This window comes from Cucurbita moschata, unplaced genomic scaffold, assembly GCF_002738365.1.
Source record: "Cucurbita moschata cultivar Rifu unplaced genomic scaffold, Cmos_1.0 Cmo_Scf00002, whole genome shotgun sequence".
Lineage (NCBI taxonomy): Eukaryota > Viridiplantae > Streptophyta > Magnoliopsida > Cucurbitales > Cucurbitaceae > Cucurbita > Cucurbita moschata.
Window position 1 is genome coordinate 2,287,026 of NW_019268518.1, and position 24,284 is coordinate 2,311,309.

At 32.1% G+C, this 24,284-nt stretch overlaps 4 protein-coding genes across 8 annotated transcripts in view; 3 read left to right on the forward strand and 1 right to left on the reverse strand.

The window, feature by feature from the left end:
- LOC111430018 (histone-lysine N-methyltransferase setd3) overlaps positions 1-3,225 on the forward strand; it is a 5,265-nt gene extending 2,040 nt beyond the window's left edge. The window contains exons 2-6 of the mRNA XM_023066122.1: positions 274-440; positions 631-930; positions 1,060-1,323; positions 1,941-2,320; positions 2,901-3,225. Coding sequence (XP_022921890.1) covers positions 274-440; positions 631-930; positions 1,060-1,323; positions 1,941-2,312 — 1,103 coding nt within the window. The 3' untranslated portion in view covers positions 2,313-2,320; positions 2,901-3,225. The remainder of the gene's footprint in view (positions 1-273; positions 441-630; positions 931-1,059; positions 1,324-1,940; positions 2,321-2,900) is intronic.
- A 1,807-nt stretch (positions 3,226-5,032) lies between these two features.
- On the reverse strand, positions 5,033-5,635 carry LOC111430025. 2 transcript variants are annotated; one of them, XM_023066142.1, is made up of 2 exons: positions 5,388-5,635; positions 5,033-5,354 (listed from the first exon to the last, which is right to left on the reverse strand). In XM_023066142.1, coding segments are annotated over exons 1-2 (192 nt in total). In that variant the 5' UTR covers positions 5,389-5,635; the 3' UTR covers positions 5,033-5,163. The 2 variants fall into 2 exon arrangements, with proteins under 2 accessions (XP_022921910.1, XP_022921904.1); XM_023066136.1 differs by having other exon boundaries at positions 5,033-5,635.
- Positions 5,636-14,990: 9,355 nt separating this feature from the next.
- On the forward strand, positions 14,991-16,397 carry LOC111455440 (nudix hydrolase 17, mitochondrial-like). The gene is made up of 5 exons (XM_023097126.1): positions 14,991-15,300; positions 15,403-15,511; positions 15,598-15,681; positions 15,768-15,896; positions 16,003-16,397. The coding sequence occupies exons 1-5, from the start codon at positions 15,227-15,229 to the stop codon at positions 16,132-16,134; spliced, it is 528 nt and encodes a 175-aa protein (XP_022952894.1). The 5' UTR covers positions 14,991-15,226; the 3' UTR covers positions 16,135-16,397.
- A 2,283-nt stretch (positions 16,398-18,680) lies between these two features.
- LOC111464879 (ubiquitin-conjugating enzyme E2 variant 1B) lies at positions 18,681-23,797 on the forward strand. 4 transcript variants are annotated; one of them, XM_023109157.1, is made up of 6 exons: positions 18,681-19,075; positions 19,167-19,234; positions 19,849-19,988; positions 20,371-20,496; positions 20,569-20,695; positions 23,385-23,567. In XM_023109157.1, exons 2-6 carry the CDS (start codon positions 19,207-19,209, stop codon positions 23,441-23,443), a joined length of 480 nt encoding a protein of 159 aa, XP_022964925.1. In that variant the 5' UTR covers positions 18,681-19,075; positions 19,167-19,206; the 3' UTR covers positions 23,444-23,567. The 4 variants fall into 4 exon arrangements, with proteins under 4 accessions (XP_022964925.1, XP_022964933.1, XP_022964940.1 ...); XM_023109165.1 differs by having other exon boundaries at positions 18,695-19,065; XM_023109172.1 differs by lacking the exon at positions 18,681-19,075 and adding an exon at positions 23,619-23,797 and having other exon boundaries at positions 19,101-19,234; positions 23,385-23,445.
- The last annotated feature ends 487 nt before the right edge of the window (positions 23,798-24,284 follow it).

Below are 24,284 nucleotides of genomic sequence, written 5' to 3' on the forward strand. Positions count from 1 at the left end.
TAAAAAAAAAAAAAAAAAAAAAAAAACTGGACCTGCTTATGTTTCCCTCTTTATAACTCAAATATCTTCTAACCTCAATAATTCCGTATCTTTTTTTCTTTACCTATGGTCGTTACCTGCCAAATGCAAAGCTCGATATATTTTGATGGAAAAACTCATACTACACAGATATTCTATACTTGATAGAGGCTGATAACCTCATTTTTTATCACATTAGGCTTTATGTATTCTTAATCTGAATTAGAATAAATTGGACACTGAAGTATTTGGCAGAGGAACTTTGGTCCATGAAATTGGGTTTGAAGCTTCTGAAAGAAAGGGCAAAAGTTGGATCCTTCTGGTGGCCGTATATTGGCAATCTCCCTGAAGTTTTCAGTGTTCCCATATTTTTTCCTGGAGATGACATAAAGAACTTGCAGTATGCTCCTCTTCTTCACCAGGTCAGTTGCTAGATTGAAAGCCAATGCGTGATGCTGTAATCAACCAATGATAAAGATATAGTTAAGGTTATTTGTTTTGTTGTTTGAGAAGAAAAATCCTTTCAGATGTCGATCTTTCTTATACTTCCAACTAACTTTTCATTGATACCAAATGAAGTCTGCTCATGCTGAAGATTGAGGTGCTTATCAGGTAAACAAAAGGTGTCGCTTCCTCCTTGATTTTGATAAAGAAGTTAAACGTACTCTTGATAGCGTAAAGCCTGAAGATCACCCATTTGGTGGCCAAACTGTTGATGCATCATCTCTTGGATGGGCAATGGCAGCAGTCTCGTCAAGGGCATTTCGTTTATATGGTAAAACTCTTACGGTTGGTACTACTAACAGTGTCCCCATGATGCTCCCTCTCATTGATATGTGCAACCATAGCTTTAATTCAAATGCACGTATAGTCCAGGAACAAGATGCAGGATCCATGAAGTTGAAAGTGAAGGTGAAATTTTCTGTTGTTTTAACTATTGATCTTCATAAGCTTAAGGAGAATGGAAAGTTAGCTGTTCTTGCCATGTTAATCCATTCTCTATCTTCTTAACCGGGCAACTTTTGTTTGCTTTGGAACCAGGTTGTAGCTGAGGCTGAAATTGAAGGAAACGTTCCTCTAACACTAAATTATGGCTGTCTGGACAATGATCTCTTCCTGCTTGATTATGGATTTGTGATAGCATCAAATCAATACGATCATATTGAGCTCAAATACGATGAAGCTCTCTTAGAGGCTGCTAGCACTGTTGCTGGGATTTCTTCAGAAAATTTTTCTTCCCCTGCTCCATGGCAAAAACTTGTCTTAACCAAGTTAAATCTACATGGCGAAGCTGCTCTTCTTAAGGTTTTGATTCTACTCAACTTTATTTCTCTACCTCTTATTAGTTTTTTTTCGGTGAAAACAATGATCCACTGGAGCTATGTATTTGCTGTCACTAAAATCCATATCAACAAAAGTTGCTTTATTTTATTTTCCCCGATCCTTGGTTCTCAAGACCATATTACCTTTTTGTTTCACAAATGAGAAACGGCCAATCCCCCGGAAAGAAAAAAGAAAATATATCACTTCTCGGCAGTATGAAGATTTTCGTCAAATGGGGAAATTTAAACATACTTTGGTGGTCATGATGTCTCAGTTTGAAATGTATAACGTACATATATCACGACTTCAATTAAAAGAAGAAAGGGAAAAATAGTTCAACCATCTCATAGTTAGAACCTAATCTCTTTCCTAGAAAGAACTGAAAAGTAAATTCAGTATATGCTTCTGAGATATTTAGTGTTGAACGATAAATTATATTGTCCCTTTTCCAACTCGTCCTAGTGAGTTGAATTAAAATCATATGCTGTAAGTGCAAATTATTAATTGTCCTGTGCAGCTACACAAATGAATAGGGTGATAAGTTTTTTTACTTCTTTTTCCTTGAAATCAATTTCTGATTTTGTTTATTTGCCTGATAGGTGTGCATCGGTGGTCCAGAAATAATTGATGGCCGCTTATTGGCTGCTTTAAGAGTGCTTCTCTCGGTTGATGAAGAAATAGTACAGAAACATGACTTGGACGTGCTCAAATCTTTGTCAGCTGAAGCACCTCTTGGTGTTGCAAACGAAATAGCAACATTACGTACTATAGTTGCTTTATGTGTGATTGCATTGGGACACTTCCCAACCAAGATAATGGAGGACGAAGCATTGTTGAAGAAGTGCGAAAGAGAATCATCGAAATTGGCAATTCAGTTCAGAATCCAAAAGAAATCAGTTATCATAGATGTGATGAGCAACCTAACAAGAAGAGTGAAGCTGCTTCAATCAAAGGCGGTCTCTCAGGGTTGAAAATGATGGTATAATGATATACTATCTCTGCCTTATTATCAATTGTCTCATTATGAATATAGAATGTACCTTTCTCTCCATTTGTTTGTTATTTTCGTAGCACCTCTTTAATGTTCATTTGTTATGGCCCTATACAATTCTTTTATGGTCATGCTAGTGAAAAATAAAATTTAGGGAAAATATCTGATAAAAAACTACCTTTCAAAGAATCCTCACAATACACTTAGGTTCTTTTTCATAATGATTTCATTTTTAAACTAAAAACGCAGTTTGGATTTTGAAAACTTCTTTCAAAGGTAGATGACAAAACAAAACAAAAAAACTCGCGAGTGTTGGTAGTATTTCTTAGCTTAATTTTCAAAATCAAAAACAAAAAACCAGGGACTTGGTCAATTGGAATGGAGGAATTCTGGGACTCTAGGGCTGTTACAATTTCTATAATTTAAGCTATTTGACGTCACTTATTTTTCTTTTGTAAGCTTATCATCTACCTTCTACCTTATGTGGCATTGTTATAATATAATCCCTGGATCATAAATTTCTTATGCTTGGTCTATGTCCAACCTTTCTGTATTTCCTTTTTCCTAGGCAAAGCGAGACGAAAGAAAAACTTTGATGGTGAAGAATTTAAACGAATCGGTTGGAGTTGAAGTCATAAAAAAACTTGGAATGTTCTGTCATCTCAGAATTTCTACTCCTGTTGCACATTTTTTTTGCAGAGACCCATTTTAAAAAAGATGATGCCAGTGGCAGCATGCCATAGCTACCACCTCAGATTCCTAAAGGTGTGTTTATTAAGACCTTGCATGCTTTTACATAAAAGAATATCTGTGTTTATGGTTACTCTTGCTACATGCCACAAGGAATAAGTTAGCTCATCAAATTCCTGAAGGCGTGGAATTTGCACTTTGATTGAAACCTGCATGCTTTGGCATAACAAAATTCAACCATTACGCTGTCTCTCTCTCTCTCTAGACAAGACACATGACATAAAGCTCGAGGAATAACTTAGAAACTTATTAGCAAAGCCAATTAGATGCTCATGGAATCTTTCTGGAGAACACTTTATAGTATTCAAAGAGCATCAATTGATTAATAGATTCCTGAGAAACATACTTTTAGTGGGCATGTGTAGAATGTAAGTGGGTATGATTCTGAGAATATGAACAAGTTGAGTTTGGCTCATAGGTCTGCTGCTGTTTTCCTTTCAGAAATATTCAAAGTGATCTTTTATTCTCCTCTTTTTGGGTGAATTTTGTTCTTTACATGAATATGAGCAATGAGGACCCAAGATTCTTTGGATCAAAGGGTTGGAATGAAGGCATCATTAGCTGATGATTGAAGAACAGGTATTTAGGGATTAAGGGACATTTACAAGTTTTTTGAGTGGATGGGAAGGAAAGCTGTTGGAAGCATTCAATGATGTTTGTATAATAACGGGAAGATTACAGGTTTGACTAACCTTATGGTTCACAATGTTTAAAACATCTTTTTTTTTTTTTTCTTGAAATTTTGAAAAAAATAAATGATTTTAGTCTCTGCTATCAAATTTTTCATTAACTAGAAGAATAGAAAGCTTTTGAAACTTTTTCTTTAGGTATTAATTTTCAAGTTGAATATATGAAATTGTTGTAATATGTTAATTTTTTTATTTTTAAAATAATTGTTTAAAACATTTTATGCTTTCAATTAAATTTTTTATTTTATTTACACAAAAAAAAAAAAAAATCTTTCTAACACAGATAAGTTAAACTTATGTTTGGATAATTATTTATAGAAAGTAATTTTAAAAATAGAATGGAGAATAATTTTCTTTTTGGAATTATTTTTAAAAAAAAATATGATTTCTTAATATCACTATTTTTTAAGAATATTTATTAAACATTAAAAAAAAAACAGAAATTTATCCGTGCACTCAATAAGAGATCTAACACAAAATAATAATAATAATAATTGTCATCTCAATCATTTAATTTCAACATATTCCCTTATTAATTTTAATAAAAACAAAATATCAATATTTTCATGCAATATTCTTTTAGTAAACCTTAAAATTTAGATATTATGTCAATTTGGACATAATTTAGTGATTAAAACATTAAGTATCCTCATTCAATTTCTTATCTTTAGCTTTGATGAACTAAAAAACAAACAAATTAAATGAAATGAAGGGAAATAATATTGAGTTTTAAATTCTAAAAATTTTAAATTGAAACCGTTCTTTTCAATAAATTAAATTTATTATAAGAATTGTTTCTCCTTGATAAGGAATGACTTAAAAAGTGAAAATATATATATATATATAAATGACAATCAAAATCAAATAAAATTTTAATTAGCCATCCTATGCAAAATTTAGAAAGTAGGTATCAAAATTAAATGTGTAGTTTTGAATTATTATTTCAGTCAATAGATATTCAATTTAATTAATTAATTAATTTTAAACATAAATTTTTTTAGCATTTCGGTATTTCTAGTTTTTATTTTTTTTATATAAACAGAATCCTACTTTTTAAGTCCATAATAGCAACAAAACATAGAATAAAAATAAACTATATTTTAAAACGTCACATTCCATGCAATTTTCTTGAACAATTTTGAAGCGCTAAAAAATGATAATCTAATAATAATAATAATAACAATTTTTAATTTCTTTTGCAGACAGAGGAAGTTGGTTCATGAAATCCTTCAAGAACAGAGAATTTGGGAGAGAAGAAATTAGAAGAAGAGGAAGAAATCCATAAAGTTGGGAAATGGTAAAGCAAAACAGTATGTACATATATCCCTTTGAAACAAGAATTTAGGGTTTTAGCAGAGGGAGAAGAGCAAGAAGAGGTTAATATGACCTAATTTAATTCCCGACGGAAATAGACCTCTCAGCAGCGAGCCCTAGCGGGGAGCGAGGTCGCGGTTTGGAAATCGACATGTCGCGAAGAAGAAGATGAGTGCTCATCTCGGATTGCTGAAGGGAGGGATGCTTGATCTTCTCAATCTCCCGCTTGATCTTCACAACCTGGATGTGAACCGGAGCCTGAGAGTCCAAACCGGCATCGGCGACCGCCGTCGAGTTCTCCATTTGGGGGGGATTAGCAAGAGCGTAAGGAAACAGAGAAGAGAGGAACGGGGATAGGGATTGGGATTGGGATTGAAATGTTTGTGAATCTTAATATGAGTGCAGAGGAGAGAGAAAGAGATGAGAGAGAGAGAGAGATGTTAGGAATGAAATGTTGATTCGGTAACCATAAATGCCCACTCCCACACTCCTCTGTGTCCTCTTCTTATCGTCTTCCTTACCGCCCAGTCGCTTCCATTCAACTCCCTTTTTCTTTTTTTCTTTTTTTTTATTTAAAAGGAAAAAATCAAATTTTTATTTATTTATTGTGAAACAATCCCATATTGGTAGGATACCTTTTAGGTTTATTTTATTTTATTTTATTTTATTTTATTTTATTTATATTTTATTTTTTAAAAAAAAATTAAAATACAGGAAATGGTAATACTTGGCTTAAAAGATAGGGTCTCAACGTCTGTAATACCCTTTCATTTGCAAAAGTGTTTAAAAAATATCTTTTAATTTTTAAAATTGTTATTTAATACTCTTTTAATTTTGAAAATGTAAAGTGGTGTGTTGGGCTTTTGTTTTCTTTTGTTTAAGAAGGTGAGGAATTGGACTGAAGTGGGCTCTTCAGGTTCGGGCTCGGTCTATGGGAATTGTAGGCCTATCATTTTTTATTTTGTTTCTATATAACAATCGTATTACCCTAAGGACGTTAAAATTTAAATACAACTATCATATGCATGTGTCATTGTAGGCCTATCGAGAATCATCTCATGATTCACGCTCGCATGTGTCGGTTATGTGTAGAGAAGTACTACACCATCCAATTTTGTTCGAACTTTGAGGTCATCTCTATAATGATTTTAATGATAAGTCCTTAGTCATGAGTTGCATTTATTTACATTCTCCAGCTCCAATAGTTGGATCACTTACCCAATATTTCATAAAATTTTTAACTTGTGTACTACTTCTATTTTTTGGTAAATGCAAGGCATCTTTATACGGCCGACAACAACATCGTAAGTAAAAACCATGACACATGCATATGATAGTTGTATTTATATTTTTAGATCTAAGTTACTAAGTTAGTATAGGGCATTGTCAATTTTAATATTTAGTTTTGTTTAATATATAAGTCTATGACACTGTTTTATGATAATGTTTTAAATGTTCATTTCTACCTGAGAAATGATATTATGAATATGGTAACGACTTTAGATTAGTAGAAATCTAGTATGATTACAGTAACACCAGGCGGTGCATCAAGGATGTTGATCCTCGACCTAACAAATATAAAATTGGTTTCAATCCTACAGCCGTCTTTGATTCCAAATTACTTTGTTAATCTAAGCATAATAGAAACTAACAGAATTTCGATAGAGCATTATTCATAAATTCTTGATGGGTATTCCCATGACTTGCAGGCTGTGTAGCCAAAAGATGGAATGAACTTGGAGGTTCGTCGAAGACGCCCACTGTTCAATTCTTGGCCGCCGTTCAGAAGGCGAAGGAGGGAACGTATGGTCGCTAAAGGCCAGCTGCTGTAGTGGAGTTGACAGAAGAATGGTCGTCGGACGTGCGCCGGAGCGGTGGTCGATGTCGTTTTGTGCGAGTAAGATGAAATCAAATGATATCTCTTAATGCTACAAGACCTACGCGCTAGCCAATTCTATTTTCTATAAAATACATGTAAAAAATATTAATATTTTTCTAGAACATTGTTATATAATTCATATTGCAAATTAATTAGAAAAATATATTTTTTTTTTCTTTTTTGAAGGACGGTTGTACTTTCATAAGAAACTTCCTAATGCGTCTGATTTTTCTCTTCCTCAAGAAAATACGTATTTATTTTTAACAAATTAGGAATAGTTATAAAAATCAAAGAGAAAATTCTCATAAGTTGTTCGGTCTAGATTACATTAATCTGGATAATTTATATCGTTCTCTTTCAATTTCGCTTGTTGTTTAGTTAAAGCATACCAATCTTGAATCTATAGTCTAACCTATTCTTCTCTTTTCATTTATATTAAATTTAAATAAGTGAATTCTTATGATCATTACCGATACATTCCGTATATTCAAATAGAATCTAAACAAAAATTCTTTGGTTGGTAAGGAATTTCATCAATTTAATTTTCTATACCCAACTCGTATAATTTATTTATTTAATCCGTTTATAATTCATAAAATATAACACGTTTGAGATGGAAATTTCTTTAAATTTATTAGAATATAATTTACATATAATAAATTTTAATAAATTTATTTCTAGTTAAAATATAATAATTTTTTAATATATATTTTTTATGAATTGTTTGTGGATTGATGATGACATGAACGTGAGCTATATTATTTAGTATATAAATTAATATATGATTATTGGCATTAATATTAGGTTGTGGAAATTTTTGAAACTTTATATTATTATATTTTTCGTCTGTGGGACCCATCTTTTTAATTTACAATAATTTCCAAATAGCTAATATTTTTATTTTAATTTCTTTTTAAAAGAACAGGCGTGGATCAGGTTTCCCTAAGTCTTATCTTTTACATGACGTAAACAATATTTGTCTATTTTTTTGTGGCCTTTTATTCCATTTTGTCATCTTATTGTCTACTTATTATTTGGATAGAAGGAAATACGTAAATTATCTCTTCTTTTTCGACTTTTAGTTTATAAAATTTTACATATTTTAGCAGCGGAACAACGATCGTAGGATACTTGTTCTAATCTAGTGAACAAATCATGCGCGTGAAATTCGGACTTCTCGAATAATATCGACGTATGCTCGAGCCTAGAATCACGTTTGAGATAAATGTTTTAGAGAACTTATACGAGAAAATACATTGAACACAATTTTAAAATAAGCAATGTTACGAGGTAAAAACAAATAAGCAATAACAATAGTTTTGATAGCATATAACTCGAATAGAAAGAATTTACAACTAGTCACATTTCATAGTATATTTTGGGGCATTTTAACTCTTACGATTGTAAACTGTAGACATGATTTTGGTGACTGATCATATATCATATTGTTAAGAATGAGAAATAGAATTGGGATCGAATGTGTGTATTTCCATTGATATTCATAATGTTTAAATAGAAAACAAGCTATCAAATAATACGTACAAGAAAATATAAACTAATTAAATATTGAGAACAAAATAAAATATACTTCTAATCACTGTCATAAAGGATTATGAATATCTAAGATATATTCCATAACTAATTATTATAATATATTATTTAAATATTATATCTTAACACATGTACCCTCGTATTGACACAATAAGAAATAGTAAATGTCTATCTAATATGAAAGTAAGGAAAATGGGTTTGGAACGGGCATGCAGTCATGGACAAGCATGACCGTACATCGGACATACGGCCACAGACAACACTCTTTAGACAAGTCTAATCGAATGGAAATAAAAATATAATTTATAGAAATAATAAAAATAAAAACGGTGCAAAAAGTTCAAATTTCCACCTCGTTATCTAATCATCCCAGTACAAAGTTGAAAGCGACTACAAATGTATTTTAATAACAAATATTGCCGCTTGTATTTAACTTCTTCTTCTAAGGCGAATATATCAACAAATTTGATTTAAATTACATTTTTCAAGTTAATATAAACTATAAATTAAATTCAATTTTTTATACGGTTGTGAATTATTGTCTAAATCAAACTCAAATTGGAAGTCAATTTATTATAATTATTATTATTATTTTTTTTTTTGTTTCTAATAAAGACATCAATAAATAAGATTTTAGGTCGTATTCATTCATACAAATTGCAAATTTAAGATTACAAGTTAGCGTTAATTTTAATTTAATCTATTAATTTCTCAAATTTGTGGCCAATTTTAATTGTTTTATTGGTAGAGTTGTTTGGAATGGAACAAAAATGGATGCTTATAACAACAATTTTTTTTAGAACTAATTATTTTTTAAAAAATAAAAATAATATTTTAGTGTGTGTATAAATTATATAAAATTTGTCAAAATTTGATGAATGGCTTTTGCAGCTTTGTCCGCCGCACATTTGGAAAAATGGTTTATTTTATATCCATATTTTATTTCACCAAGAAATTTCCATCCCAATTTATCAAATTTTTTTTTTTTTTTGTAGGGATAAAAATCAAATTTAAATTTTATAAAATAGAAAATTTTTAAATGCTTTCCACCAATAAATACCAAAATGTCGATTGACATACCAATAAAGCAATCATTTCAAAGTATTTTGACTTATAGTCAGCCGTACCATAAATGTGGATATGAATGGCATAATAATTATGGATATAGGTGTTGAAATGTGGGAGAAGGGCAACCACATGCTATCTTTGAAATGAACCTACTCGATTAATTTGATTTAGAAGAGTCATTGCAAGTCAATTGTATTTTGGTACTTAAAAAAAAAAAACCCAAATTATTAATAATAATGACAAAATGTTCTGAAAAAGTGGGCGGGTCCATAATTATTTATTATAAGGTATAATATAATATATATATATGGATATGATTTCACACTCTGAGGCATGCGGCACGTGGGAAGAGACATGCGACCAAGTCAAAATGCTGCTATTGCTGTCTTCCTTTGAATGCGACATTAATTGTTTTTGTTTAATTTTTTTCATAATTTAATTCATTTTCGTGCATTCAAAATGTGATTGCTTGTTCGTTTTTTTTTTTTTTTTTTTTTTTTTTTTTTTTAATTTGGTTGGGAATTAATTATAAAAATAACCATAACAATGGTAAACCCAAGTTGTTTTTAAATGTGTCATCAGCATTCTTTTTTTTTTTTTTTTTTAATTTTATGGTCATACATATATGTATTTTTTAAAAATATGTGATGTATGACATCTGGTTCCTTATCTTAAAAGTTAAATTATAAATTCAATTTATAAATTTTGCTCTATTATTAGGAGGGTTCGTGAATAGATAATTTTAAAATTAAATTTAATTGTTCGTCCTTAAATCATAAACGGAATCCAACATAATTTTTTTAGGTGGATTCTAATTGTTTATTTAAAATTTTATTTTTAATAAAATTAAAATATTAAATTTTATAATCTCTATTTATTTTTAAACATTTAATTAAGATTTATTTTTATTCAATTTCAATATATATTTTAAATTTTAAATTACTAAAAAATATTTTTGACAGTTAAGGTGAGAATACACAATAAAAAAATAATTATAGAATTAAATAAGAATAAAATAACTATATATATATACTAAAAATATATTTTTTAAATTAACAATAAATTTAAGTTGATGAAAGTCTAACGATAAAATATATATTTATTTAAATTCAACTCATCTCAAAGATATTGATAACTCGACTCAAACTGTATAGATAAGATTAGATTGATTAAATTTTTTGAATCACCAGATTTTTTAACACTTCTATCTAATTTTTCTTTTATAAACTTTTAATTATTTTTTTTTGACTAATTTGAACTATAAAATATTTTAACCATAGAGTATGGATTATAATTTTATTAAACTATAGATATTAGTATTATTAGAAGTGTTGATGTGACATATTAATTAGATTAATGAGGGACGGTTATGACAATCATTTTTCTCACTTCTCTAACAAATAACTTATGCTCGGATCTTGGTTCAAAAGAGTCTATTCTTTACGATAAGATAAACACCAACTTATGATTGATTTTGAGAGATAAAGTTAAAGCATCTTTTCCCACGCGAACCACTTTTTCTTTTGAGATGTATGGAGAATTCGTTATATCTCGTATTACTTAACTTGCTTTCTTTGTTTGATTGGAGCACAAATATAAAAAAAAAAAAAAAAAAAAGTATTATTCTTCGTGGTATTCATAAGAATCATCGAGAGAAGAAACTTAAAGGTGTTGTGTTTATTAAATCAAATCATCATTTATCAGTTTAATCTAACGTATCATGTCAATGATCCCAACAAAAATAAAAAATAAAAAATAAAAGAATGTACATTTTAAATGAGTTGGTAAGCATGATAAAGCTAATTTTGAAGTTTAATTACGAAGTAATAATGTCAAAAGGAAGAATAATTATTAATGGTTTCGGAAAACCATGGATGAATGTTCTTGGCATATTAAATTGGCGTTAATTGTGTTTTTGGATGACTTTTCTTTTACACCTGATTTCAAGAACTGAAAAGTCTTCCTTTTATTGCTTTTTTCTTTTCTTTTCTTTTTTTTTAATTTCTTTGAAGGTGCATGCATGTTAATCGGTCTTATTTATTTTATTTTTTTTAATTTTAGGTGAAAAAATCCTATTTTGTTTCATTTTCACATTTATATATTTTTTATTACTTCAATTTAGATGCTTCCATTAGTTTTTTTTTTTCCCATAAATTTCTATTTTGGGACTTTTCTGTCCAATTTTTATACCATGTCATGAATTTGGAAGTATTTGGAGTACGTGAAATTTTATAATAGTTCAAGGACCAAATACTAACCGACATTCAAGTAAAAGAAGAGTAGAGTACATGAATGAACCTATATCACATTCCAATAAAAAATTTCAAAAAATAAGATGAAAGACTTAATTGAAATGAAAATTATTATTTATACCAATAAAGTGTATTTCGTTTTCTTGGGATATAATTAGCATAATTTTCACTCTTAAAACATAATTCAAGGGTCATAAAATATGTATTATTGACCAATAAATTTCCTATCCTAAATCGATGACTTTGATAAATTTTACAATGATGAGTAACTTCGTCGAGATCTAAGCATTCCTTGTCGAGATCTAAACAACAAGGAAAACTCGTTCTAGATTTAGGTGCTACTTGTCGTTTCAGATATGGAATGATTTCTTGTTTTTAAGAGTGAATATTATCTTCACAAATAAACATAGTCTTTTTAAGACACGTTATTCTTCCTCATTATGCTTCCTAAAAAAATTCTCAAGAGGTCACTTAATATGGAATTGCTCCAAGCGATGTACATTTACTTTTGAAGTTTCTATGATAAAGTCACTATAAAAAAAGGTGCACATTGTCGGTTTCGACAATAAATATCAATTCTTTAAAACATTTTAAACCATAACTTCACCTGAGATTTAAAGGTCGGTAATGTTAGAGGACAACTATCAGTATCTAATGGTAAGATTTCTATCATATCTCCATGATCATTCTCATTTGTATGTATTCTCAGTTCATTTATATACTCTTCCTTTACACGAGTGTCACAACTTCTTTTATTCGAATGAATTGAATCAAAAGTGCCAACGAACATAGTTGGGAATTTTGTGGTCACCTCGCAGCCTTTTCCTCCCATCTAAGTAGCAGATGACCTTGTTTTAGTTCGGGAAGACCCCACAACTTTATTTTTTGGTAGGCTCTTTGGTTTTCCGATCTCAAGAACTAGTATGTCTAAAGAAAAAGAACTCTTCATCTTTATAGCGAAAACATTCGGAGCTTAATTGATTTTATTAAGAATTAAAAGAAATTATTCAGAAGAACTCTATCCTTATACACATCAGTTGATGTAAGCCTCCTATGAGCTTGCATCAAATAGAGTAGAAGTTCTTTCATAAGATCTTCCTTGCTATAACTCGAACACAAAGAGATTTTTATGGAGTAGAAGTTCTTGTGAGCTAGCAAGGGGCCTTATATATCGACCGATTATAAGTTCCAATAATACAAATTTAATTAATTAAACTCTTTAATTAATCAATTTTCATTCTTCAACTATACGTCATTCCACTATCGACCTTCAATTGAACATTTATGCACTATAAGACAAATTGTGTCAATTCACATGATCATTACAAGTAAGTCGATCAATCATGAGATGTTCATAATTACATTTGGATAAAAAAAATTGTTTTGCCCCTGTAATTACATACATAAATACACTGATTCTCTAATGAACAATATGTTTATAATCTAATCATAAGCTAACTCTCTCTTAGTCAAGATTAATATTGAGTTGCATATGATTATCTTGTGAAATATTAATCTTCTCAACGAACCGTTTCTCGTTTTCTGTGTTTTATATATATAAATAAATAAATAAAAGAATATTAAGTAGTAAAATAATATAAATATTGAAATAAAATTGGATGGAATAAATTGAAAATAAAAAGGAGAGTAGTAAAGATACGTACAATTAAAGGGAGTTTGATTTCATTAAGACAAATGAAAGTGACAATTAATAGAAGTTATTTTTAGACATATATTAAAAAAATAATAATATAAATGTCATTTTCAAACACTTGTGATCATTGCCCAAGCATTGTTTTATTTGACTTGAATTTTAATGGAGACATCATTATTGTTATTATGTGTTGACTTATATTTACCCAAAAAAATCAATTTACGGTAATTATAATATTAATAAATCTTCTAGAATATTTATTTCCTTTCCCTTTTTTCACTGTTTACTAATTTGGACACAAAATCCATACCAATTTAACGCGGGATTCCAGCTCATCAACAATTTTGTTTTTAAATGCTTTTCAAATTTTAAATATATTTTTAATATCTATAATGACGTGGCCACAAGATAATATTTGTTTTATAAAATGTTTTTTTTAATACAAGTTTATTAAAAAAAAAAATTAAACACCCTCTTTTTCTTATATATTTTTAGAAAATTATATATTTTTAATGGATGATTTATATTTTTTTAATCGAGTTTCTATTAATATATATATATATAAAAACTGAAATTTTAATATTAAAAATAAATAGAAATAAGAAATAGATATAGTATTGACGTTATGTTGTGATATATTTATATGTATATAAAATGAGTTGGATTAGGGAAAAAACGAACCGTTTAGCTAATGGGGGAGAAATCTCTTCTAACTCTCTCCCTACTTCTTACTGAGACATGTTATCACGTGTCAAATGGACATTTTTAGTCTTGATAGTGAGATCCCACATCGGTTGGAGAGGAGAACAAAATATTCTTTATAAAAGTATAGAAACCTCTACCTAACAGACACGTTTTAAAAACCTTGACGGGAAGCCTGAAAGTATCTGAAAGCAAAAACGCAAAAAGACAATATTTGCTGGCGGTGGGTTTGGATTGTTACAAATGGTATCAAAACTAGACATTAGGCGGTGTGCGAGCAAGGACAATGGTGCTCGAATGGAGTGGAAACCTCTATCTAACGGACGCGTTTTACAAACTTTGAGGGGTTTAGATGACAATATCTACTAGCGATGAACTTGAGGTGTTATAGTGACTATCACCGTCATTGCGACTTATATTATTAAAATATTATCCTTTAACAAAATTGGATTTGTTGCAATCAAAATAGGGAGAGAGATTGGTGTGAATGAAAAGGAGGAAGGTATAGAAAGCCCAAAAAGAGTCAACGTTTAGCCATAAAAGCAAAAGAGTTACCCAAGCCAAGTGGTGCATTGGCTCTCGCTTAGCAGCGTGAAATAGCTGTTGAAGGAAACGACACGGAAGCTGATTACAACGAAGAAGAAATGCAAGAAAAGCCTGATTGCGATGTCGCCATCCGCGACCCAAAGCCAAGTGGGTGCCGTTGGCTCTCGCTTGTGGGCTATACGCTGTCTTTACGCTCATCGCACGCACTGAAAGACCCCCTTCAAAATTCAATCCGCCCCCCTTTTTACGCGTACTTTTGCCCTCGCAGTTATCCCATCACCAACCGCCATTTTCTATATATGCCTCCCTTCATCCACCCTTTTCTCATCCTCATCCTCATCCTCTGCCTTTCAATCTGGTTTTTTCTTTCTTTCCTTAACCTTCATCTTCGATTCATTGATTCCGCCAGATTACATCTAGATCTCTCTGCTTTCTGGGCTTGATTTGAAGATTCTGTTTCGTTTCGTTTCGTTTCTTTGATTTGAGAACATGGCTTGTTTGGTTTCTCGTACTGGAAGAGAATTGCAGAGATATAATCATATGGGGTTTCGCCAAGTTGTCGGGTGGGTCTTCATTTCTTCTTTGATTTTGGGTTTTTTCAGTTTGTTCTGTTTGTTTCTGTCATTTTTAGTCGATTAACATGCCAAAATGTTGGATTATTGCAGTTGTATACCGTACAGATTTAAATACAATGAAGATGGGATGAAGATTGATAATGAATACGAGGTGCTTGTGATAAGTTCTCAAAAGGGTCAAGGCCTGATGTTCCCCAAGGTACTTCACAAACACAAAACTCTGTGAATTACTACTTGTTTTTACCAATTTGGTTCTTTGTCATTGAGAGATTTTTCCCATTTTAGGGTGGTTGGGAGCTTGATGAATCCTTAGAACAAGCTGCATCTAGAGAATCACTTGAAGAAGCTGGAGTTCTTGGCCAAGTTGAGGTTAGTGTCTTGTCTTTTGCAAATCTTCTTGAAACCCATGAAAGATCATGAAATTAAAGTGGATTTGGTTTTTTGTTATGTTACAGTCTCAACTTGGGAAATGGAGATTCATCAGCAAAAGCCAAGGCACTTACTATGAAGGCTATATGTTCCCTTTATTTGTTGAGGAGCAGCTAGACCTGTGGCCTGAGAAGCATGTTCGAGAGAGAATTTGGGTATGTTCTGCAAGCTCATATGCTATCAAAACTTGTTAGATTTCATTGTAAACACGATTGTTAAGATCATTGTCTAATATGGAATTTGAACTTTGTTTATACTCAGATGAGTGTTGGTGAAGCTAGAGAAGTATGCAGACACTGGTGGATGAAGGAAGCTTTAGATATCTTAGTTGAAAGACTGACATCCATGGGAGAGCAAAAGGAGGATGATCTTCTAGCAACTGATGATCTGTGAGCTCAGTCTTGTCTTCTGTTCCTTGTAAATATGGAGAGGAAAACTAAAATTAAATGGTTTGATCTTTTCGCCATGTTCATGACATTGACAAAAGCTTGATCTGGGCTGTACATGGGGGTTGGGGCTGTTCATGATCAATTGTGAATTATAGCTGCTGTAGGCAAAGATAGTTTGTTTTCTTTCGTTATGTTACCATCAATTTTGAAATAATACAAATAGATATCGATGAAATGAAAGATGGCACCCAATCCACTTGCAACTGATAGGACATTGGCTGAGCTCTCTTATCAATACTTTCACTCTTCCACACCCTTCTTTCTTTTGCCTAAATTGAAGTTATCCAAACCTTGTTGATTGATTGTGTTTCTTCAACAATTCACCATATTAGTTAATTGTTTCAATTTTAAATACTTTTTACTTTTGCTCCAATACAAACATCTCTTAACACTATTTTATCTATTTTATCTCCGCCTGAGTATTCGTTCTTGATTTATATGGTCGGAGTCTTAAAGAAAGAGAGAAGGTTTATGTGAGATCCCACATCGGTTGGGTAGAAGAACGAAACATCATTTATATCATTTATAAGGGTGTGAAAACCTCTCCTTAGCACACGCGTTTTAGAAACCTTGAGGGGAAAGTCCATAGAGGTGAGGGGAAAGTCCAAAGAGGACAATATTTGGTAGCGGGGTATCAGAACTAGACACTGAGTAGACATTGGACCCTAAAGGAAGATGGATTCTGAGGATCTCACATCGATTAGAAGAGGAGGAAGAATACAAACGAGGACACTGGCCCCAAAGGGGGATGAATTGTGAGATTTCACATCGAAACCTCCCCTAGTGCTCCTAGCAAAAGACTTGAGCATTGTTTGTAAATACATTATTATTCACGTCTATACAAATCTTTGTCGAGAAGTTTGGTTGTACTTGAATACATTATCATTCTTATAGAGACTTCAAGTTAGCTTAAGTAGAAGAATATTTAAAGTAATTAAAGTAATTAAAGTAATTAAGTCCGTTAAATTGGTTTAATATTTCAAATCAATATCCTTTTTGAATGAATTAATGAAGAAGAATATTTAAAAAGTGTATTAGCATTTATGAAATATTATTTAAAATGAAAAGAAAGAAGGAAAGAAGAGGACATTATTGAATAAACTTTGTTTTTAAAATTTGTCTTGGAAATTATAAAAGCAAGAATAAAGGTAAAATGAAAAGGACGTTCAATTGTCATTACGTGTTTATATTTGTTTCTTACCCTTCCAATTATAATATTTAATAAAATAGGAATATTTTAAAGGATGATATTTTTGAGAATATTGGGAAAAAAAAAATTGATTAAAACTTTTGCCCCCACCCCATTACAAAAAGGGGGAAAGGATAAAAATTCCAAACATATGGGTCCCAAAAGACCTTTCTACCCTTACCTAATGTTTTAAGCCAATTTCCAGATCGCCCTTCATGTGCCCAAGAAGATTCTAAAAGTCGGTAGGCTATATTTTTTTAGGTTAAATTTGAAATGTCACTATTTAATAAAACTTTATAAATAGTCTTTATTTCATAAATTTATTTTAAATAGTCTCTTTTATATAAAAAATAATTTTAATATATTTTTGAAATTATAGAGACTAAATTCTAACTTTCTTCTATCATATAAACGATTAATTTTATAATTTAGTATTTTTTTACTATTCAAAAACTAATTCCATGATTAAATATAATGCTTTCAGTCTATTAAAATAACTTTAAAAAAAAAAGAAAATTTTAAAAATGGAGAGTCACTATCTATACCAATAAGTTGCACATTTTTTTCTTTTTCCTTTGAGGGTTCAATAATAGAAACTCTATGATTAAGCATGAAGTTTTGTAGAATGCATGCCAGTGAGGACAAAACATACTGATGATTTGTGTATATATGTAGAGATAGTCTTCACTTTTAAGAAGTGATGAGCAGATATGGTGACCACGTAGAAAAGGAGGTAAGAGGATGTCGGGCCATCAAATATCAATTTTGGATTTTTGTGACTGAGTACCTTGTTTGAATGCCATAGTGGGTGCAAAAGAATTCAACCCGAGCCTGGATTTTGCAAGGGATGGGTCTAAGCTGGTACGGTAATTTAAAATTTTGTATCATGCACTCTATCTGTTTGATAAATTGCCTGAGAGACCAACGCGATTATCTATTCACGTATTTGAACAGAATGTGTTATATTTATTGTTCTTTTGGGGTCTCCAAATGTGGCTATAAACTTATTGGTTGTGAAGAACATAGTCAAACAAAGATGCTAATTGCAGAATATGAGTGATTCAATTAGAGAATAAACCCAAATTTTGTATGTTGCTGTGATTTTCTCCACAATCTTATGTTGCTAGGCTGTTTGCGTAATATTAGCACTCTCTGAGGTAAAACTTACGATTCTTCTCAAAAAACTTGGGAGTTCTTTCTTGGTATCATCGTTCCTTTCTCAAAATGTATGTGTTCAATTTCATTGCAGTATTAGTAGCTATGCCATATCCAAGTTAAATCAATTTCATTGCAGTATTACTATCATGTGGGATTCAAAGATCCGTAGATTTCTGGATTCCCCAATTGCTCAGAAGATCATGTGGGCTCCAAAGATGCTAAATTTCTGGATTTCCCAATAGCTCAGAAGATCATATGGGCTTCAAAGATTGTAGATTTCTGGACGCTCTAAGTTAATCCAGGAAAATACAGAAGCCAGAAACGTCATGTGTTTTGTTGTTTATATCTAAGTTAATCCTGCAAATCTGTCTTCCTAATCTCTATGATAAGTTTGTTATGATCAGATCTATGCCACCGCCTTAGCCGCTGTCAATCAAGCAGATCAATGGAACGGCAGTGATCTGCAGGTGCAGGGGAAGTACCATAGGCTGCGAAGCACATGACTACTCTGCTTTTTGCCTCTTCCGAGTACCGAACAGTAGTTGACTCCTTAATTATTTCTTGTGTTACTCCGTTCTCTCTCTCTCTCTCTCATCTATCTTCTATCGCACGCTTTCTCTCTCTTACAGTTAAGTTTGGGAGCCCTAGCTCAGACACCGATCGTCTAAAATGGGTGACGAGGCCGAGAAGGTAGTCGGTGAGTCTTTGAAACCCCAATCTATCCGATTCCACAATTCGATAATTTCTATCTTGTTAGGTTTTTTCTTCTTTCTGATGCGAATTCTGATTCTGCAACGCCTTTTTTTGTTTGTTCTTTTTCGGGATGTTGGAGTTTGTTCTGTTCGGGAATCAACTTTTATTATGATTTTTCACTCTCTCGCCAATGTTTGGCAATTACGTTAGTGAATTTGGAAATATTGTGCTTGGGATATGCTTGGATTTTTTTGTTTACTCCAAATTGGAAGAGTGTGGTGATATGGATGGATGAGACTATTTTCGTTTCATTTTCTTTTCATTTTCTAATTGAAGTAATCATTTGGTTCGCTTTATCTTATGTTGTCTGCTTTACATTGGATAGATACATTTTGAAAATGAATCTATTTGTTTAGTTTCCGTTGCTATCTTCATGTTATTTCTTCAACAATCTGTAATTTGTTCTTCGAAAGATTGTGGTGGTTTGAGGACAGTAAATGACGATGTATGAGAACTCGTCATACATCTTAATGAATTTTTTTCACCTTGTTCAAAGAAGTTTATAATTGTTGCACCATGAGATCTAATTTTGTTTATTTGTTATTATCATTTTTACAGTTCCCCGAAACTTCAGATTACTGGAAGAACTTGAAAGAGGTGAAAAAGGAATCGGGGATGGAACTGTGAGTTATGGAATGGATGATGCTGATGATATCTATATGGCGTCTTGGACGGGAACAATTATAGGGCCACCTAATGTAAGTTAATTTTTCATCCATTTTGTTCATTTCTTATTGTCTCTGATGACATCTGGGTCGACTGCTATAAATATTGATATGGATAGTTTCAAAGAATGATGGAAATATCATACTCTAAAGAGTATTGTTAACTTTGTTATCATCAAAATTTAGATAATTGAATTTTTGGGAAATGTAGTTACATAACTAAGTTTCGTCTTTACCTTGAAAATTCATCACAAAAGAAAATTGGTATTTTTTAGTATCTTTCTCATATTGATGAAAATGAGCATTGCAGCATCATTGCGTTGGTTGGAGTTGATGTATTCTTCTTTATTATTGTTGTTGTCGGGGAGAGCGCGAATAGAATTGTAAATTGAATCGTTGTTTTCTTGCTTTTCAGACTGTTCATGAAGGACGGATTTATCAACTCAAGCTATTCTGTGGACAGGATTATCCTGATAATCCTCCCAGCGTGAGATTTCAAACTCGGATTAATATGACCTGTGTCAATCCAGAAACTGGTGTGGTATGTGATGATTTTGTGAAACACTTACTGCATTGTGAAGAAAATAAATTAACAGCTTAGCTGAATGACTAGGTGGAACCAAGCCTTTTCCCCATGCTATCTAATTGGCAAAGGGAGCATACAATGGAGGACATATTAATGCAATTGAAGAAAGAAATGACTTCTCCCCAGAACAGGAGACTAAGTCAGCCTTCTGAAGGTGAGTTTATTCATTTATTCACTTCTCATTATGGACAGCACACCCCTCTCGTTAGTACATACAGCAGATTGAATAGATTTGCATGCTTGAGAAACTATATCTTATTAAAAAAATGTACCTGAGGGAATATGAGATTTGTTTCATCCTGTCGAGAGGGGTATAACCAAGAAGGCTATGCAGTGAAGGAGGTTCAGAGATGACACTCAAGATCTACATGCAAAAATGATTTGAGAGAGTATGTTAATTTGATACTAGCAATCTAGCTATATCCCAAAACATCTAGGTTCCCGCATTCTGTCTTCAAAATTGTGTGGTTTCGTTTTTCGCTCTCACCTCCTACAAGATCACTTTCATGGCATTAACTTTTAGACTTCAGTTTTGTATGAAGTTATGGCTTCAAAGAGTTGGAAATAGCCTGTTTGCTATCCTGAGGAAACACCATTGCAATCCATATCTATCCAACAATCTAAACGGGCAGGATGAATTGGGAGGGCAAGAAAATAAAAGGTGGTCTTGGTCTTCCAAACATCTATACATTAACGTGTCATTTAAGAGTCAAAGCTAGGCTTGGGAATTCCATCCTAATTCTGTCTCTTGTGTAACTACGCTCCGGCACTAAAGTGCAAGGGAAGGACTTTCTGGCATTCGTATGCTATTGAGAGGATGGTGTTAATGTGAAAGCTGTTTGAAAAGGACTTACAAGTGAATTGGCTTGACATATCCAAGGTTCAATTCCATAACCTTGGTGCTGGTTGGGTTCAGTTAAAAAGAGCAGCCCACTTCTGGTCTCTGCTTCAAATAGGGTTCTGTGAAATTTACTTTCAGGAACCTTCATCACTGAGCCATTGTTAGTTTATGAATAATTCTTTGGAACTCTACCAACCCATAGTCTATGGTAAATAATAGGAAATGTCTGTTCTTCAAACGATATGCTTTCCAAAACATAACTCTATCCTCTCTGGTCATTAACTTTCAAGGATAATCCTGTTTCCTGAATGCATATAGAAGAAATATGCATTCAAGAACTTGGGACAGTGAGAACTTACGGTTTTCAGCCTCTTGATCAAGCCCATATGAACTGATAGAAAATTTAACCCATAAAGGTTATGCCTTTGAATTAAACACTCATCTCCATTTCGACATCAAAGCTGTATTTGTGTTCTTTAGGCCTCCTCTCTCAGGATTACCTCTTTCAACAAGAATGGAAACCTCCCGTCCCACTAGGTGATAACTTTTAATTTCTGTTCTTCTCTTAAATTTCCAAGGCATATTGAATTTAAGAAAGAGGGTATGGGGATATGCTTGAAGGAACAGAGATTTCAGAAGCATTATTCTGCGTTGGGAGTATGTAACTTGCTTCATTTAAACATCCTCCGTGGTCTCTCAAAATCTATGGGCTCGTCCAGACTCCAGATGGCACACCCAAGTAAAGACAGTAGCCTCCTAATTAGTCGAGAAGGACAAGTGCATGTGAGAGGCCAGAGGGAGGCTCAAAGTAGGAATTTTCTGCATGATAGCCCTATTTAATTCATTTATTTTCTGTTAAATTGTGGAATGGTAACTGTTCACCCTAGGGAGCTAAGAATCACATATACGAATATGAGATACAAATACAATACAATACAACACATACACTACAATGTCATTTTGTATAAATCTAGGACATGGACATGTTTATTAAAATATACGTTTTTAAAATATGTATCATTTCAATACAAGGCAATTCAAAGTCCGTTTGTGTATGCATGGATATGAAAAGAATGATTTTGATGTATTTCACTCCCAAAATTTATTATTACATGTCAATTTAGTATACTTAATAAATGTTATATATGTGTTTAACAAATGCTGGATCTATATTGACTTTAGTGCAACTAATGTCTAACACATCTGCGTCCAACAAGTTTTGGAGCATCTAAATGTCCGACATATGTTGGACATGGACAAGCTAGCCAAACTGATGTATTTGTGCTTATTATACCTATGGAATCAAGATCTTTCACAACCACTCGGTTTTGGAGAAAGTGAAAAATAAGAGACTTTGGGATCAAATCAATAGTGGCTACCTAGCTAGCATGTGTTTTCTAACAACCAAATATCTTTGAGTTGGGTAAGATAAGATCGATCAGGCTATGTGTGAATAGGTCTGGATAGGGTCACGAATGCCAAAAATACTGCTGCAGGGTTTGTCCAACAATAAACACAATTCAATGATCTGACGAGGAGAGCTTGAAGAATCAAAGCGAAAGTCCTAATCTTTCATAACTCTGTTTCACATCATGCAACGGACTGTTTAAATTAGAGGATTTTTATAGAGCTGTTAGTGGTGCTGGCATATCAGGCGTGACACTTCAGTGTCATCCATCAGGTGGGTTCATGAGATGTCTTCCAGTGGTACCATATATGGAAAGCATGAAGAACTTTAACTATCTGTCCTTGACAGAGCTCCGTCTTGTTAAAGTGACATCATTTGGTCGAATCTGATAAACCGTACCAGTGGGGACTATTTTTAGATGTCTCGTTACTTTGGAGTGGCTGTGGCTTCTGCTAGTGAAGTTCGATCATGATTCTTAAAATGTTTTAAGGCCCATTCAGTTGCTTGTCTTGTGATGTCTTCAACTTCCATAATATCTTTCCTGTCAACTACACACTGGCTAGTAATTAAGTGTGGAGAACTTACTTGTTGCAGGTAATGAAGATGGACGAGTAGACCAAAAGGGGCTAGTGTTGAAATGTTGCATTCTTTAAAGGTAAAAGGCCAACAACTAAGATATTGTAAATAAGCTGATGTTACTATTTGAGCAACATGCTTTTTGTCTACACGTATTTGAATGAATGAATGAATGAAGTTGAGTTGTGCTCCATTAAGTGAGATGTTTGTCAGAATATCAATATCTTCTTCTCTGCTATTATTTGCTTGTAGCCTTCCTTTTGGACACCCCATTAACGAGGCTGTTCTGAAAGATCATCAAAAGACATAAAAGTGAAAAGGAATCAACCAAAATCTGTGTAGATTCTGTTCCCCACTAACCCTTCCCTATCTGCATTCTCTCAACTTTTAATTCAATGTTAGTGACAAAAATGAAGAACTTTGTAGCTTTATTCTATTCCTACTTCCATTATTGTCCGAGATTTCAGATTGTTGCATGTACATGCATAGAATTCGAATGACCTCTTTCAACTTTTGGTTCTTGTCTTGCTCTGGTTTTAACTTAATGATTTGTTTAGTTTTTTTTTTTTTTTTTTTTAATTATCCGAGTTTCTAAATTTTGCATTAAATTAAACAAGAGAAATTATTTAAATTAGTTTCTTCTTATCAAATAGGGCATGTGGCATTATTAAATTTAAATTCTCATTTATTATAAATGAGAAATGGTGCATTTTTAGGTATATACTTTTTAATTAACCACTTGAGATTGCGTATAGGTTTGATAATTATATGTCTAATTTTAAGTTGACTATGTCTTAAATCAATCATTTTCAACTCCCTTAACAATTAGAATAATTCAAGTAATATAAATACTCTGAAAATGACTGAAATAGCTTATAAAATAACTGCAAATTTTGGCCTTCAATCAAGATGGGTTTC